This window comes from Rhineura floridana, chromosome 2 (genome assembly GCF_030035675.1).
Source record: "Rhineura floridana isolate rRhiFlo1 chromosome 2, rRhiFlo1.hap2, whole genome shotgun sequence".
NCBI classification, from domain to species: Eukaryota; Metazoa; Chordata; class Lepidosauria; order Squamata; family Rhineuridae; genus Rhineura; species Rhineura floridana.
In genome coordinates this window covers 162,340,553-162,354,043 of record NC_084481.1, presented here as the reverse complement: position 1 = coordinate 162,354,043, position 13,491 = coordinate 162,340,553, and the positions used below count along the sequence as shown (strand labels likewise).

Below are 13,491 nucleotides of genomic sequence, written 5' to 3'. Positions count from 1 at the left end.
CAGTTATTGCAACACTCTAATATTCTTTTAATGCGTAATAATATATGATAAAGTAACTGATTCTCCCACAAGCAGTATTTGGGAATTGTAGGACTTATTTCCCTATCATAAATGATTAAGACCACTTCTCCATCCTTGTTGCCTAGACTCAAGGCATTACAGTAGTTAAAGGGCATTTAACTGCATAACAAAAGAGATTCATTTAATTCCCGTTTGGGGCATAAAAAGGAAAAGTCCTAAAGCTACGTTTGGATAGTATGACGATTTTGCTAAATGGAAAATTAACAAAAGAATGCTAACATACTCCCTGAACCTATGTTGGCTACATCAGAATTTTCATCCTCCAAGTTGTGCCTGGGCTTTTGATCCTCGGGATCAAACCACAGCAATTAAAAGCAAGGCTTAGGAACATACAGAGAGAGCGCGCAATCTGTCTCCCACTTGCTCTACAAAACAGCTCCCCAAAATGGCTAAAGCCCGTCTCCAACAACGTGGACTCAGAAAAGGCACATTTAACAAGCAGTTGCAAAAACGGGGACGCATTTTGTCCGGTTGTTTTTCAAGACCAGTTCAGAAGTAGGGAGAAAGTTACTTTAAACAAAAAAAAAGAAACCTATTGAAAAAAAATTTTTTGGGGTAGCTACACAGCTTCAGTCAAGTTGTTCTGAAGAGGCAGGCACGTCTTGCGAGAGGAAAGAAAAACCTGACGCCAGGACTAGACGCAAGCTTTAAAGCATCCTTCTCCCCAGTCCCCCACCCCCAGAAATTATGAGGCAAGTAGGAAAGTTACACTCACCCTGGGGCCCGTAACTCTGTGGGCATGAACCTGAGGAAGAAGCACCAGCAGCGCCAACAGCAAGCGAGAAGTCACAGAGCCCCAAAGTCTAGCAAACATTCTGAGAAAAAAATGGGGGGGGACTGAAGAGAGGGAGAAATCACAGCCACAAGGCTACCCTCCTTCGTCGTTGGTGGCTGAAGGTTTTGATTTTTGAGGTGGCTTCAGGTTGCTATGATTCTTCTTTTCTTTATTTATTTTAGCCGGCTAACTCGTTAACCTTTTTTCCTCTTGCTCACGCCTCCCCCCACAGAGCGAGCGCCTTCTGCCCCCTCCAGCTGCAACAGGTTAAATGCCTCAACCCGAGCCATTAGGAGAAAGGATTTCCATTATAAAGCCCTCTGCCGGGGCGGGGCGGGGCCAGCCTAGGCTACGCCAATTGACAGGCAAGAAGATACCCTTCCCTGTACTCAAAATAAGAAACTCCACTCCAAGAAGGAATCAGGAGCTTGATTTAAGTCGTGATACAGTGTCACACACATCCCAGCAGACTGGCTATTCCTAAACTTTTTTTTGCCCAGAAGTAATCGTTCAGTAAAAAGGTTGGGGGGAAATCCTGAAAAATAATTTATTTTTTAACATATATGAACAGCAGATTCGTCCAAAAAGAAATAGTCCAAGGAGAAAAATAGTCCAAAATATATTTCCATCAAATAATAATTACCTCTCATCCGTTTTTAAACTTTAAAACTCCAAATTCAGGCCAGCTTTTTGTCGTAAAAAATATATATATATAAGTTGTTTACATTTTCTTTCTTCCTTAATTATATTTAAAAGAGAAAAAGTATGACTCACCCAGTTCTCAGTTGCTGATTCGTAAACAAATCCCTTTTATTGTAGTAATTTAAGCCAAATGATAAGATTTAGACAGAAGTAGGCTCGCTGGTTAAGGACGTTTTTTTAAAAAGAAAAAAAAACGCTTTGCTTTTTTCCAGTACAGCTTGCTGGAAGTCCTGACTCCATCTTCAGCCGATCGGCATGCCTTCTTATCTCAGGGATTTCCTGATCAATTCCAGCAGCCGACAGCTCAACGAAGTCCTGTGGAAAATCTGATCGGTTCTCCTATACCTTGGAGAACATTTAAGCCAGTCAAAGTTTCCTCTTGGCTGGCTTTTAAACTGAAAAAAGCTTCCTCTGAGGCAGAGATCTCTCAGAGACAGTCACCAGCTGAGCACTCACTTCCGGGAAGTTACTAATCGCTTGGTGTTGTGAACCAGAATTGTTTTGCATTCCTGGACGTAGATAAGAACTGTGCTGTGCTGGCCGGACTATAATAACAGGCCTGGAATATTAACTCTTTTGTTGGTGGAGGAAAAAAAAAAGAAATAGACTGCCTCTAGGTTTTGGAACAGTGGTTAATATCAGAAATTAAAGGCTTCTTTCGAGAATGACAACTAAAAAAGCAACTAAGGCCCAGGAGCGAAGAGGTTCAATTGACCCACAGGAAGGGGCTATACCCCCAGATGTGTTTCAAAAAATAATGGAAGGGATTAATGATATAAAACAGGAAATGAAAACTGAATTGATAGATATAAAAGACTATATTAAAACACAAGTGGATGAGATTAAAGGGACAATTGGGCAAATAAAGGAGGATGCAAAAAATACTAAAGAAAAGGTACAAATCTTGGAGAATAGAACAGATATATTAAATCTGGAATTAGAAAAAAACTTGGACTATATGGCTGTGACTGAATGAGAAATAAAGAACATTGTTTGAGATTCCGTGCAATCCCTGAGGAAACAGGTGAAGACATCAGAGATAAAATTGTTAATGCTTTAGTAACATTTCTGGATTTGAATGAAGATCGGATGAAATTTGAAATAGACAAAGTTTATAGAATTAATTCCAGATATGCAACAATGAAAAAAATTCCAAGAGATGTGCTTGTTCACTTTATAAAGAAGATGACCAGAGATATGGTATTACAACAACACTTTAAAAATACCTTTAAAATTGATGGTAAGGAAATACTGGTGATGAAAGAAATTCCTATTAGACTTTTACGTAAGAGAAAAGAATATGCTTTCTTTACAGAAAAACTTAAGCAATGCAAAATTCAATTTAGATGGGATGTTCCAGAAGGAGTGATTTTTACATTCAGACAACAGAAATATAGATTGAATACTGTTCAAAAAGCAAGGGACTTCTTGAGAAAAGCTTCAAAAGACATGGAAGAAGATAAACTCAAAGATATGGATATAATTCCTGGGAAACAAAGTCAACAAGAACATGCAGAGGAGGGGAAGGAAGATGATGGATTAAAAGGAGCATCAGGCACATTTTAAAATACACGCTTAAAGATGGATTACAAATATCTAACTTGGAATATAAATGGAGCCAACACAGCGCAGAAGAGAAAGAAAGTGTTTCATTATTTGAAAAAATTAAAATTGGATATAATTTGTTTACAAGAAACTCATATTAAGAAGAAAGATTCCAAATATTTGATTTGTAAAAATTTGGGTGAAGAATTTATTTCGGCTGGACCAAAAAAAAAAAATGGAGTTGTTCTTTACATTAACCCACAATTGCTTCCTAAATTGGTATTACTGGATGATAGTGGTAGATTTGTGGGGGTTGAAATTACTTTACAGGGTATAAACATTTTGATAGTGGGTATTTATGCCCCCAATGAAGATAAAACAAGGTTTTACACAGGACTTATGGAAAAATTGTCAGAGTTTTCATATGATCATTGGTGCGTCATGGGTGATTGGAATGGGGTAATCTCACCAAAAATTGATAGACTTTCTGAAAAAAATATTAAAGAGACACAGGGTAAATTACCGAAGATTTGCTTTGAACTGATGGAACATTTAGAATTGGTGGATACCTGGAGATATATAAATGATAACGCAAAGGAATTTACTTATTTTTCAGAAAGACATAAAACATTCTCGAGGATTGATATGATTTGGATGTCTAAAATTCTAGCGAAGGATATTTTTAAAATGGATATATTACCAAAAACTTTTTCGGACCACAATCCTGTGATATTAACTTTTAAAAAAAAAAATCTTGGATTTAGATGGAGACTAAATGAATCTTTATTACAGAATCACAAAGTAGTACAAGAATGTAAGAAGAAATTAAAAGAGTTTTTTGAACATAATTTACATAAAGAAACAAATGAAAATATTGTTTGGGATACAAGTAAGGCATTTATGAGGGGATATTTTATTAAATGTAACTCTGAATTAAAAAAAAAGAAACAATAGAAAATGCAATTAATTTTGGAAGAAATAAAACAAAAAGAGGAAGAACTGAAAAAGAATCCAACTAAAGTTTCTATTGTAAATCAAATTAAAATGTTACAGAAGCAAGTATCAATGCTGACAGTTAGAGAAATTGAAAGGAAACTAAATTTTGCTAAACAAAGGACTTTTGAATTTGCAAATAAACCAGGGAAATGGTTAGCATATAAATTAAGAAAAGAACGTCAAAAAATATTATTTTAAAGATACAAGGAGATGAGACGCTGACAGATAATGTAAAAATCAAAAAGATTTTTCATCAATATTATTCAACATTGTACAAGTGTCAGGAAATTCCATCTGAAAAAATAGAAGAGTATATATCTAAACAGAATTTGCCTAAAATTACAGACTTTCAGAGACAAGCTATTAATGGCCCTATTACGTCAAGAGAGATATCTGAAGCTATAAACAAAATTAAATTAGGAAAGGCACCAGGACCAGATGGGTTATCTGCAATGTATTATAAATGTTTGGAGGAAGAACTCTTGCTACCTTTACAGTCTACAATGAATTTTATTCTGCAAGAGGGAAAGATACCGGATAGTTGGAAAAATGCTAACATAACATTAATACCTAAAGAGGAGCAAGATTTAACTAAAACAAAAAATTATCGGCCAATATCTCTATTGAATAATGACTATAAAATTTTTACAATGATCTTGGCAGAAAGATTGAAAATAATATTGCAACAATTTATCCAGGAAGATCAATCATGGTTTTTACCTAAAAGACAATTACGTGACAACGTCAGGAATGTCTTGAATGTGTTGGAATATTTAGAACAACGAAATGATAAACAAGCAGCTTTGATTTTTTTAGATGCTGAAAAAGCATTTGATAATTTGAATTGGAAATTTATGTTTCAGGTTTTGGAGCAAATGGATTTTGGAGACAATTTTATAAAATGGATTAGATCGATTTATACATCTCAGAAGGCTCAGATAATTGTTAACGGAGATTTAACGGATTCATGTGAAATACAAAAGGGTACAAGACAGGGATGTCCATTATCTCCCCTTTTATTTATTCTGGTCTTAGAAGTGCTGCTTAGAGATATAAGGCAAGATAAAAGGATTTCGGGATTAAAGATAAAAAAAGAAGAATATAAATTGAGAGCATTTGCTGATGATTTGATAATTGTACTAGAAAACCCTTTGGAAGGAATTAATGTATTGATGGACAAATTAAAAGAATTTGGACCGTTAGCAGGATTTAAGATCAACAATCAAAAAACAAAGATGTTGGTGAAAAATTTAACTTTAAGGGAACAGAAAGAGTTAATGGACAAGACAGATTTTACAATAGAGAAAAAGTTGAAATATTTAGGTATCATTATGACAAATAAAAATTCAAAGTTGTTTCATAATAATTATGAAAAATTATGGACAGAGATTAAGAAAGATTTGCTAAAATGGGATAAACTACAATTGTCATTAATGGGTAGAATATCTGTGATAAAAATGAATGTATTACCGAGAATGATGTTTTTGTTTCAAACAATACCTGTAATATCCTCTGATTTACCTTTTAAACAATGGCAAAAAGATATCTCTAAATTTGTATGGCAAGGAAAAAAACCAAGAGTTAAATTTAAACTACTACAAGATGCCAAAGAAAGAGGAGGACTGGGATTACCAAATCTGAGACTTTATTTTGCTGCCTGCTGTCTAGTCTGGATAAAGGAATGGATCTTATTGAGGAATAAAAGACTATTGGATTTGCAGGGCCATAATTTGAAGTGGGGATGGCATGGATATCTATGGTATGACAAAGTAAAAGTAAATGTAGACTTTAACAATCATTTTATAAGACGTCCTCTGTTGAAAATATGGAATAGATATAAACCAAGGTTTTATTCGAAAATACCATTATGTGTCTCAAGTCAAGAAGCGTTTTACAGAAGAGAAATGGCTGGAAAAGAGAAATGGTTAACTTATCAAGAACTATTAGAAAATGTACATGGAGAATATATAATGAAAGAGAGAGAACAACTGACAAAGGAAGGATATAGTTTTCAATGGTTTGCCTGTTTACAACTGTTAGAAAGATATAAAATGGACAAGAAAATGTATGGGTTTGAAATAAGTAAATCTGATTTTGAAATAGGATTGTGTACAAATGATGAAAATATAATTGCGAAAATGTATAAACTCTTACTGAAAATGGATATGGAGGAAGAACAAGTAAAAGAGTGTATGGTAAAGTGGGCAAAAAATTTTGGTTATAACATACAAATGGATCAATGGGAAAATATGTGGAAAAAAGGCTTGAGATTTACACTATGCTATAATCTTAAAGAAAATTTCTATAAAATGATGTACCGTTGGTACATGACTCCAGAAAAGTTGTCAAAAATGTATAGTAATGTTTCTAATGTTTGTTGGAAATGTAAACAACAAGAAGGATCATTTTATCATATGTGGTGGCTGTGTAAAAAGGCAAAATCATTTTGGGCACAGATAGGTAGGAAGATGCAAAAAATTCTAAAGATAAATATTCAGTCAAAACCAGAATTTTTTTATTGGGTTTTATGGATAAACAAATAGAAAAGAAATATGGAAGAATAATATTATATATGATTACGCCAGCAAGATTATTATATGCACAAAAGTGGAAAATGGAATCAACACCAACAACGGAAGAATGGCTGTTGAAATTAATGGACTTAGTAGAAATGGATAAATTGACATGTCTACTTAGAGAAAAATCGACAGATACATTTCTTAAGGAATGGAAGCCTCTCTTAGACTTTTTGTTGAAAGATCAAAATAAAATGATATTGGGATTTGACGATTAACTAAGACAGCCTATGGAGAAAAGTGATCCTGTATGTATACATTAAGGGACAGGTTTGATGTATATTATATACTTATAGCTGATCTGCGACAAATCGGAAGTCAACTATTTTATTTTTATTTTTTTGTTGTATTGTTATGTTTTTTGACTTTGTTTTGTTTGTCTTTTGAAAAATTTGAATAAAAATTATTAAAAAAAATAATTTATTTTTTGAGAGAACAATTGGACTAGCACAAGAAGCAGCATACTTAAACCTTGCACAGCCTATCTCCATGCAAACTAGGTTTTCTTCATCCCCGCTTTTCAAGCTGGGTTTATTACAGAAAGGCCCTGTTTGGTTGCAGAGGCCTCTGCCCATGATCCAACCAAACCGGAAGTGACCTGTTGACAGTACAAGACCATGTGATGTCCCCAAACCAATAATAACCAATATAGAAATTGCTAATTAACTTAGATTACCCACTCCAGAGTTAGGTTTGAGTTACCCCCAAATCATAGACCCACACCTCAGAAAGTGTCCTTACAAGAAGACATGGAATCATGTCATTGCTAGCCTCATGACTCTCTCAAATAATACATTCTTTTTCAGGAATTTTAAAACTTACATGTATTTTTTCACTATCTTCACTGGATTATACATTCCAGCAAATTCAATAGGATTTTCCACCAACCCTCTTCTCCCGAGAAGGTGCATATAGAGGTAATAGTCCTAAATTTAGCTGAGATCTTAAAATCCTCACAAAAGACCTCTGGAAGAAGTAAAGGGAGGAGGGGCTGCCCACTGGAACAGCTGATTAGGAGACAGGGGAAAGAAGCAGGCTGGTAAGATGCTGAATTTTACACCTTGATTTGAAATAACCAACCAAATCTGTCTGTCTGGAGTGTTATTATTATTATACACAAATGCTTAGAAGTTATTTATAGCCACAAGAGAGTAAAGCAATAATTAAGCATGGTGCTGTTGAGCTTAGCTGATCAAGACAAAAAGTAATTTAAGTTGGAAAATGCTAAGCATGACAGAGAGATTCTCTAAATCTCAGTTATCAAGGATCACTACAGAGTCTGTTGATTTAATGTGCAGTTCACAAGGAAAGCCATCTGGAAATCTGCTCATTGTGTGTATCCATTCAAGCTGGATTGGATTCCTGCATTGAACACAGATTGAACTACTGTATAAGGCCTTATAGGCCCCTTCCAATTCTACTATTCTGTGATTCTATAAGAAACCGGTTTACAGTCAGGATATATGTTATTTCATTCACGTGGAAAGGTCTTTCAAGAAGGAATTTTGTTGAGATGAAGCAGCTCCCAGATATCAATGTAACTCAAAGGGGATGTGGAGTGTATATTGTCCTGCCAAAAAGTATCGTCTGGGACAGCATGCATCTTGACCAGAGTTAGAAGATTACTAAGATAGGGACTACTGAACTCTTATCTTCCAGCTCAGTCACTGAGATAATCTGCTGGAGCATCATTGGCCATCTCCTGAATTGGTGAGGCTCATTTGACAGAAGGAACAGAGCCTTTGCTGTTATCAGCCCAGTCCTGTGGAATGCTCTGCCAATAGTGATTCAGCAGGCACCTTCTCTTCTAATTTTTAAACACCTCCTGAAAACTTTTCTTTGTCACCAGGCTTACGCAGGCAATTGAGAAGATATCTTTCTGCAATAGCTAGTTAATGGTTTCTGATTTAAAAATTTTATATGATTTTATTGTGTGTTTATATATGTTGTAATCTGCTTTGATTTTTTAATGACAGCTATCTGCGGGAGATGCTCTAGCTGTGGATTTCCTGCTGTGAGCTGGGGGTTGGACTCGATGGCCTACAAGGCCCCTTCCAACTCTGTGATTCTATGATTCTATATAAATATTTTTATAAATAATAAAGAATGTGAAGACATCATATTGCCTCAGAAATCAAGGTCATCATGCACTAGGGTGGCCATGTGTCCTGTTTTACCAAGAACAATCCTCTATTTGAAGGACAGCCCTCTATTTGAAGGCCTGCCTAGTTCTAAGTCCAGTTCAAGGTAAAAAGCCATTCAAAGTGAGAGCAGCAGCCGTGAAGTTGCCCATCAATAGTTAAGCACCTAGACAACAGCCTGAGCAGGTCACCAGGTTTTCTGGTCACAGTGTTCCCTACTATGGCAAAGTGTACTGTATTCCTATTTTAGTTATAGTAATTATTCCCACAAAAGTTAACTAATACAAGTTTTAGACAGACCTGTGCCCTCTTTAATGGTGATGAAATTATTCTTTTTTGGCAATGCACAAATGGCTACTCTGTTATACACAGGTTAAACCACACTGAATGCCTCAACAGATATCTAAGACATGCTACGGAAGAGTACAAAAATCAGTCTAGGAGACAAAGACTGCATACACACCATACATTTAAAGCACATGGCTTATCCCAAAGAATAGTTTGTTAAGGGTGCTAATGTAACCCCTATGGGTTATATTGGTTTGGTCCAGTGGGTGGAGAAACCTTATGGAAGGATTGTATTAAGGAGTTGAGTACAAACCGTGAGGAAGCTGAAGAGAAAAGGAGCTGTTAATGCCAGGGAGTAAGGACTAGGCACTTGTCACCTTGAATTAGGTAATGGGGTTTTACAATTATGTGTGTAAAGGGGATGGAAGAGTAAATTAATTCTTTTGTGGCTTTATGTATTTGAATTTAAATTATATTTTATTTAGGGCTTTGAAGTTTGCAATTTGGAAATTTCCGAATTTTCTCTACTGGACTTTCTGCAAGCAACTTCTTCATTTATGTCTTGCTGAATGCATTGGACTTTGGAAATTATTATGTTAAGAAGATATATGATATATTCTGTTGGCATACATGGTGTTATGTTCCTTTCAGTTATTGTTTAAATATATATATATATATAAAACAAACATTGTAATTGTGTTTGCAGTATTCTTTTCAACGAGCCCCATAGGACCCAAGAAAGAGGTACCCTGGGAATTAGGCAGGCGCCATCTCTGCTATCTTTTTGGCACCTTTTGAAGACTTTCCTCTTTCAACAAGCCTTTTAAGTTGAGACCTATCCCAGTCTGCATCTGTGTCAGAATTGTTTAATATGTTTTTAATAATGTTTAAACACTTTTTAAAAGTTTTGTTAAAAAAAGTTTTTAATGCTGTTTTGTTTTAATGTATTTTAAGATCTGTTTTTATGATGTTTTAAAGTGTTTTAGTGCTTTGTTTGCTGCCCTGGGATCCTGCTGGGATTGAATAAATAAATAAATAAATTGAATAAATAAATAAATAAATTAGAGTTCTGGGTAAGGGTAAGCTACAGTTTCCAGGGTTCTTCAGGGGGGAATTCATGTGCTTAAATGTATGGTATGGATGTGACCTTAATATTGCCCTTTCTTCTGCTACAGATGCTTTGAATGGCCTTGGAGTAGTCATCAGCCTCAGTTCCCTATCTGTAGAGCAATAATGTACACCACCTATGTCTGTGGGAGGGTCAACGCATGAAAAAGTGAAATTCCTTTAAAATTAAGTGGATTACAAGCAATGATAATATGGTATAAGGTTCAACATATATAAACTGCATGAAAAGATCTGTGGCAAAATCTATGCTTAAAACATGGCATTGCAGTAGTGAGCTATGTAACACTTGAGTTGTGCTAGCTAAAGTCACATGTTTTGTGGTGAATTAGAGCAGAAGATACAAGTGAAAACTATCACCAGACCTTACAGATTATCTGGAGATAGATAGGATTTTTCACCATACACACCACTACTATACATTTGTCACATGCTATCCCAGACATTATACTACCAGCACAGAAAAGCAAAAAAAGATAAAGGCCTCAGTGCCTAGACTAAGTTTACATTTACTAGTTTCTTTAAAAAAATCTACAAAGACTAATATTAACCCCAATATTAAGAAAAGAAAGCTTTTAATTCCTCATTTCTTTATGGCAGTTATAGTACTTCTCCTCCCTATCCCCTATTTAATTAAGATTCTGATTGGTTCTGCAGTCTTTAGCTGTGCTAGTCCTTGCACAATTGTGACGTAATTCCCTGTTTGCCAGATACCACCCAGTGGCTTCATCCTATATTGGGAATAGGACTGCCAAATTTTGTTCTGGATAGTCTTCTGTGCTTTTAACAACTCCAAATTAGGTATTCAATAGGCAAAGACTTTCTCCTGCACTTAGGGCTTATCCAAACGGAGCGGGATAATCCACGTTTTCCATATTCAGTTTGTCATCTGATAGTCCTCACTTTGCCTTTTAGTTTGCTCTTTCCCAATTAAAAAAAAAGCTTTTTTGCACCCGCACCCGCAGCGGTAAGACCCCTACATTCTTTTTGCTTTTTCCAAGCTCCGCCTCTAAAACCTCCCCCTATCAACCAATTGGTCAGCAAAAAAATTACATATGCTCCTCTCCCCCTTTGAAACAAAGCACAATATGGCTGTAAAGGAGTTCTCGCCTCGGAAGGAAAGGCTGCTGGTCGGTTTCACGCCTGCCTTGTTTGTATTTGCAATATTACACTTAAACGAATGTATGCTTTTCTGCCTTTATTGATATTTAAGGAGATACGCACGCTGGCAATTGCACTTATTTCTCCAAAAAAGCAAGAAACTGTCACACATGCCCCTTCTCCCTTTCCTTCCCACGGAGAATGAAATTGACAAAGCTTTCTGGAGCAGGCTTGAAACCGACCAGCAAACCTTTTCTTCTTTGTATTTGCGATATTACACTTAAACCAATGTATGCTTTTCTGATTTGAAGCAAAAACCCCAGCAAGTAGAATGAAATTGACAAAGCTTTCCGGTGGCAGGCTGAAACCCACCACCACCCCTTTCTCACTTGCTGTGCATTGCAGATCTCACCCAGAGTGGCCTCCCAGTTTGCAGGCTGGCAAAAAATAAAATGCATTTGTGCAGTAGTTGCAGACCCCCCCCCAACACCCCACCATTGCGATGATTGGTTCAATTTTCCTGGGCTTATTCTTGCACATGCGCAAAAGTGCAGATACGTGATTGGCTGGAATGAGGAGAAGGGGCAAGGGGAAATGCCCAAGAACCGCCCATCAGCTGTAAAGTCCGCGGTATTGCATCCTAACTCCTGAAGGCACAGCCGATGATTTCCATTTTTAAACAGCAAATCGCATTTTTGCCGGTATTGCAAGGAGCGGATTTAACCCACGAAAATGCGTAACAGCGCGAGACGTCGTTTGGACGACCGAAAAATAATGAACACACATAGTGGGCGTGTCACACATTTTACAGTCATCTGGATGAGCCCTTAGTCTCCATGTTACGAAAACCTTCCCCAGTTGAATTTTTGCCTGTCATACAGCTGTTAAAGCCATAACAGAACAGACAATAAGAAAAAAAACAATTCAAACAAGCAAATGAGACTTCAGGTGTATAGTTGTCTCCACCCACAACCAACCTATCCAATGTCTAATTTGTGGGATTTCTCTTCCATGCACACCAAGGCATTCTTAAAGGAATTGTTACTGGGTAGCCTCTTATTCTTCTTTTTCAAATGGCTTCTACGTAGAAGCCTCTCTACCATGATTGATTGATATCCTGCCCTTCCTGCCACTAGAAGCCCACAAGTTACTAGCCTAGCAAAATTCTTACTAGCCTGCCTACCCACCAGTAAATACATGAATTAAAAAGCAAATTAAAATGAAAAACTGCTGCTTATGTTCTATGTCCTGCTGTAGCAGAATTCTTATGAAAAAAAGAAAGATACAGAGAATCAGACATCACACTGTACAGGGAGAGAGATTTTGTAAAGTTTTTTTCAGAAAGTTGTGGTTTGTAATAACCCTAAGAATTATTGTGTAATGTGCCCCTATATTCTACTGTTTCTTTTCAGTTTCACTAAACTTTCAGTAGCTTCCAATCAGAATTTGTGTTCTTAATTAATTGATTACATGTTATGTGTCCATTTGTGTCCACTGGGTATCCAAAAGCTAGGACTGGGTAGCCATTTGTTCACACAACTATTACTTTAAAATGCCTTGGCACACACTTGTTTCTGTAATGCAGCATATTGAAGGAGGGAAATGTGTCTCTCTTCAAACTGCTCCAATGTACTTACAATGCAAATATACTCACTGTAGGTCTGCTCTTATTTGGGGGAACATCGCCTACATTCCTACATGGAATAGAAGAAAACTGTTTCATCAACAGTCTGGCTTTCCTGTTTCTGCAAGGCAGGGCAGGGATTTTTTTTTAATTAGACTTATGGGTTCTAAAGTGAAGGGAAAAACGAATAAATTATTGCTATGGTTACAAGGCCTTGGCCAAGCTATGCCACAATGGACAGTACTGTGAAGATGTTATGCAAACTTAAATGATTCCAATGGCTCTGGGCCCAGAGTATACCTTTATAAGACCCTAGAAACATGTTACTTTGATACAAAGGAAGCTGCTTCTGGACAGTATAGTAAGGTGGTGTGGTGAACTTTTTCCTCCTGACATGACATTTATCTGTATTGGTGACCAAAGGTCGGATGAAAGGAAGCAGCAGGAAAAGATTTTGAGGTATTGGGAATCTAAGAACATAAGAAAAGCCTGCTGAAGCAGGCCAATGGCTCATCTCATCCACCATCCTGTTCTCTT

The 13,491-nt window shown here is 36.4% G+C and overlaps 1 protein-coding gene across 4 annotated transcripts in view; it reads right to left on the bottom strand.

Moving 5' to 3' along the window:
- SMOC1 (SPARC related modular calcium binding 1) overlaps nucleotides 1–1,132 on the bottom strand; it is a 128,221-nt gene extending 127,089 nt beyond the window's left edge. For all 4 annotated transcript variants that reach the window (XM_061611151.1, XM_061611152.1, XM_061611155.1 and 1 more), the window contains exon 1: nucleotides 797–1,132. In XM_061611151.1, coding sequence (XP_061467135.1) covers nucleotides 797–895 — 99 coding nt within the window. In that variant the 5' untranslated portion in view covers nucleotides 896–1,132. The remainder of the gene's footprint in view (nucleotides 1–796) is intronic.
- Between the last annotated feature and the right edge of the window lie 12,359 nt (nucleotides 1,133–13,491).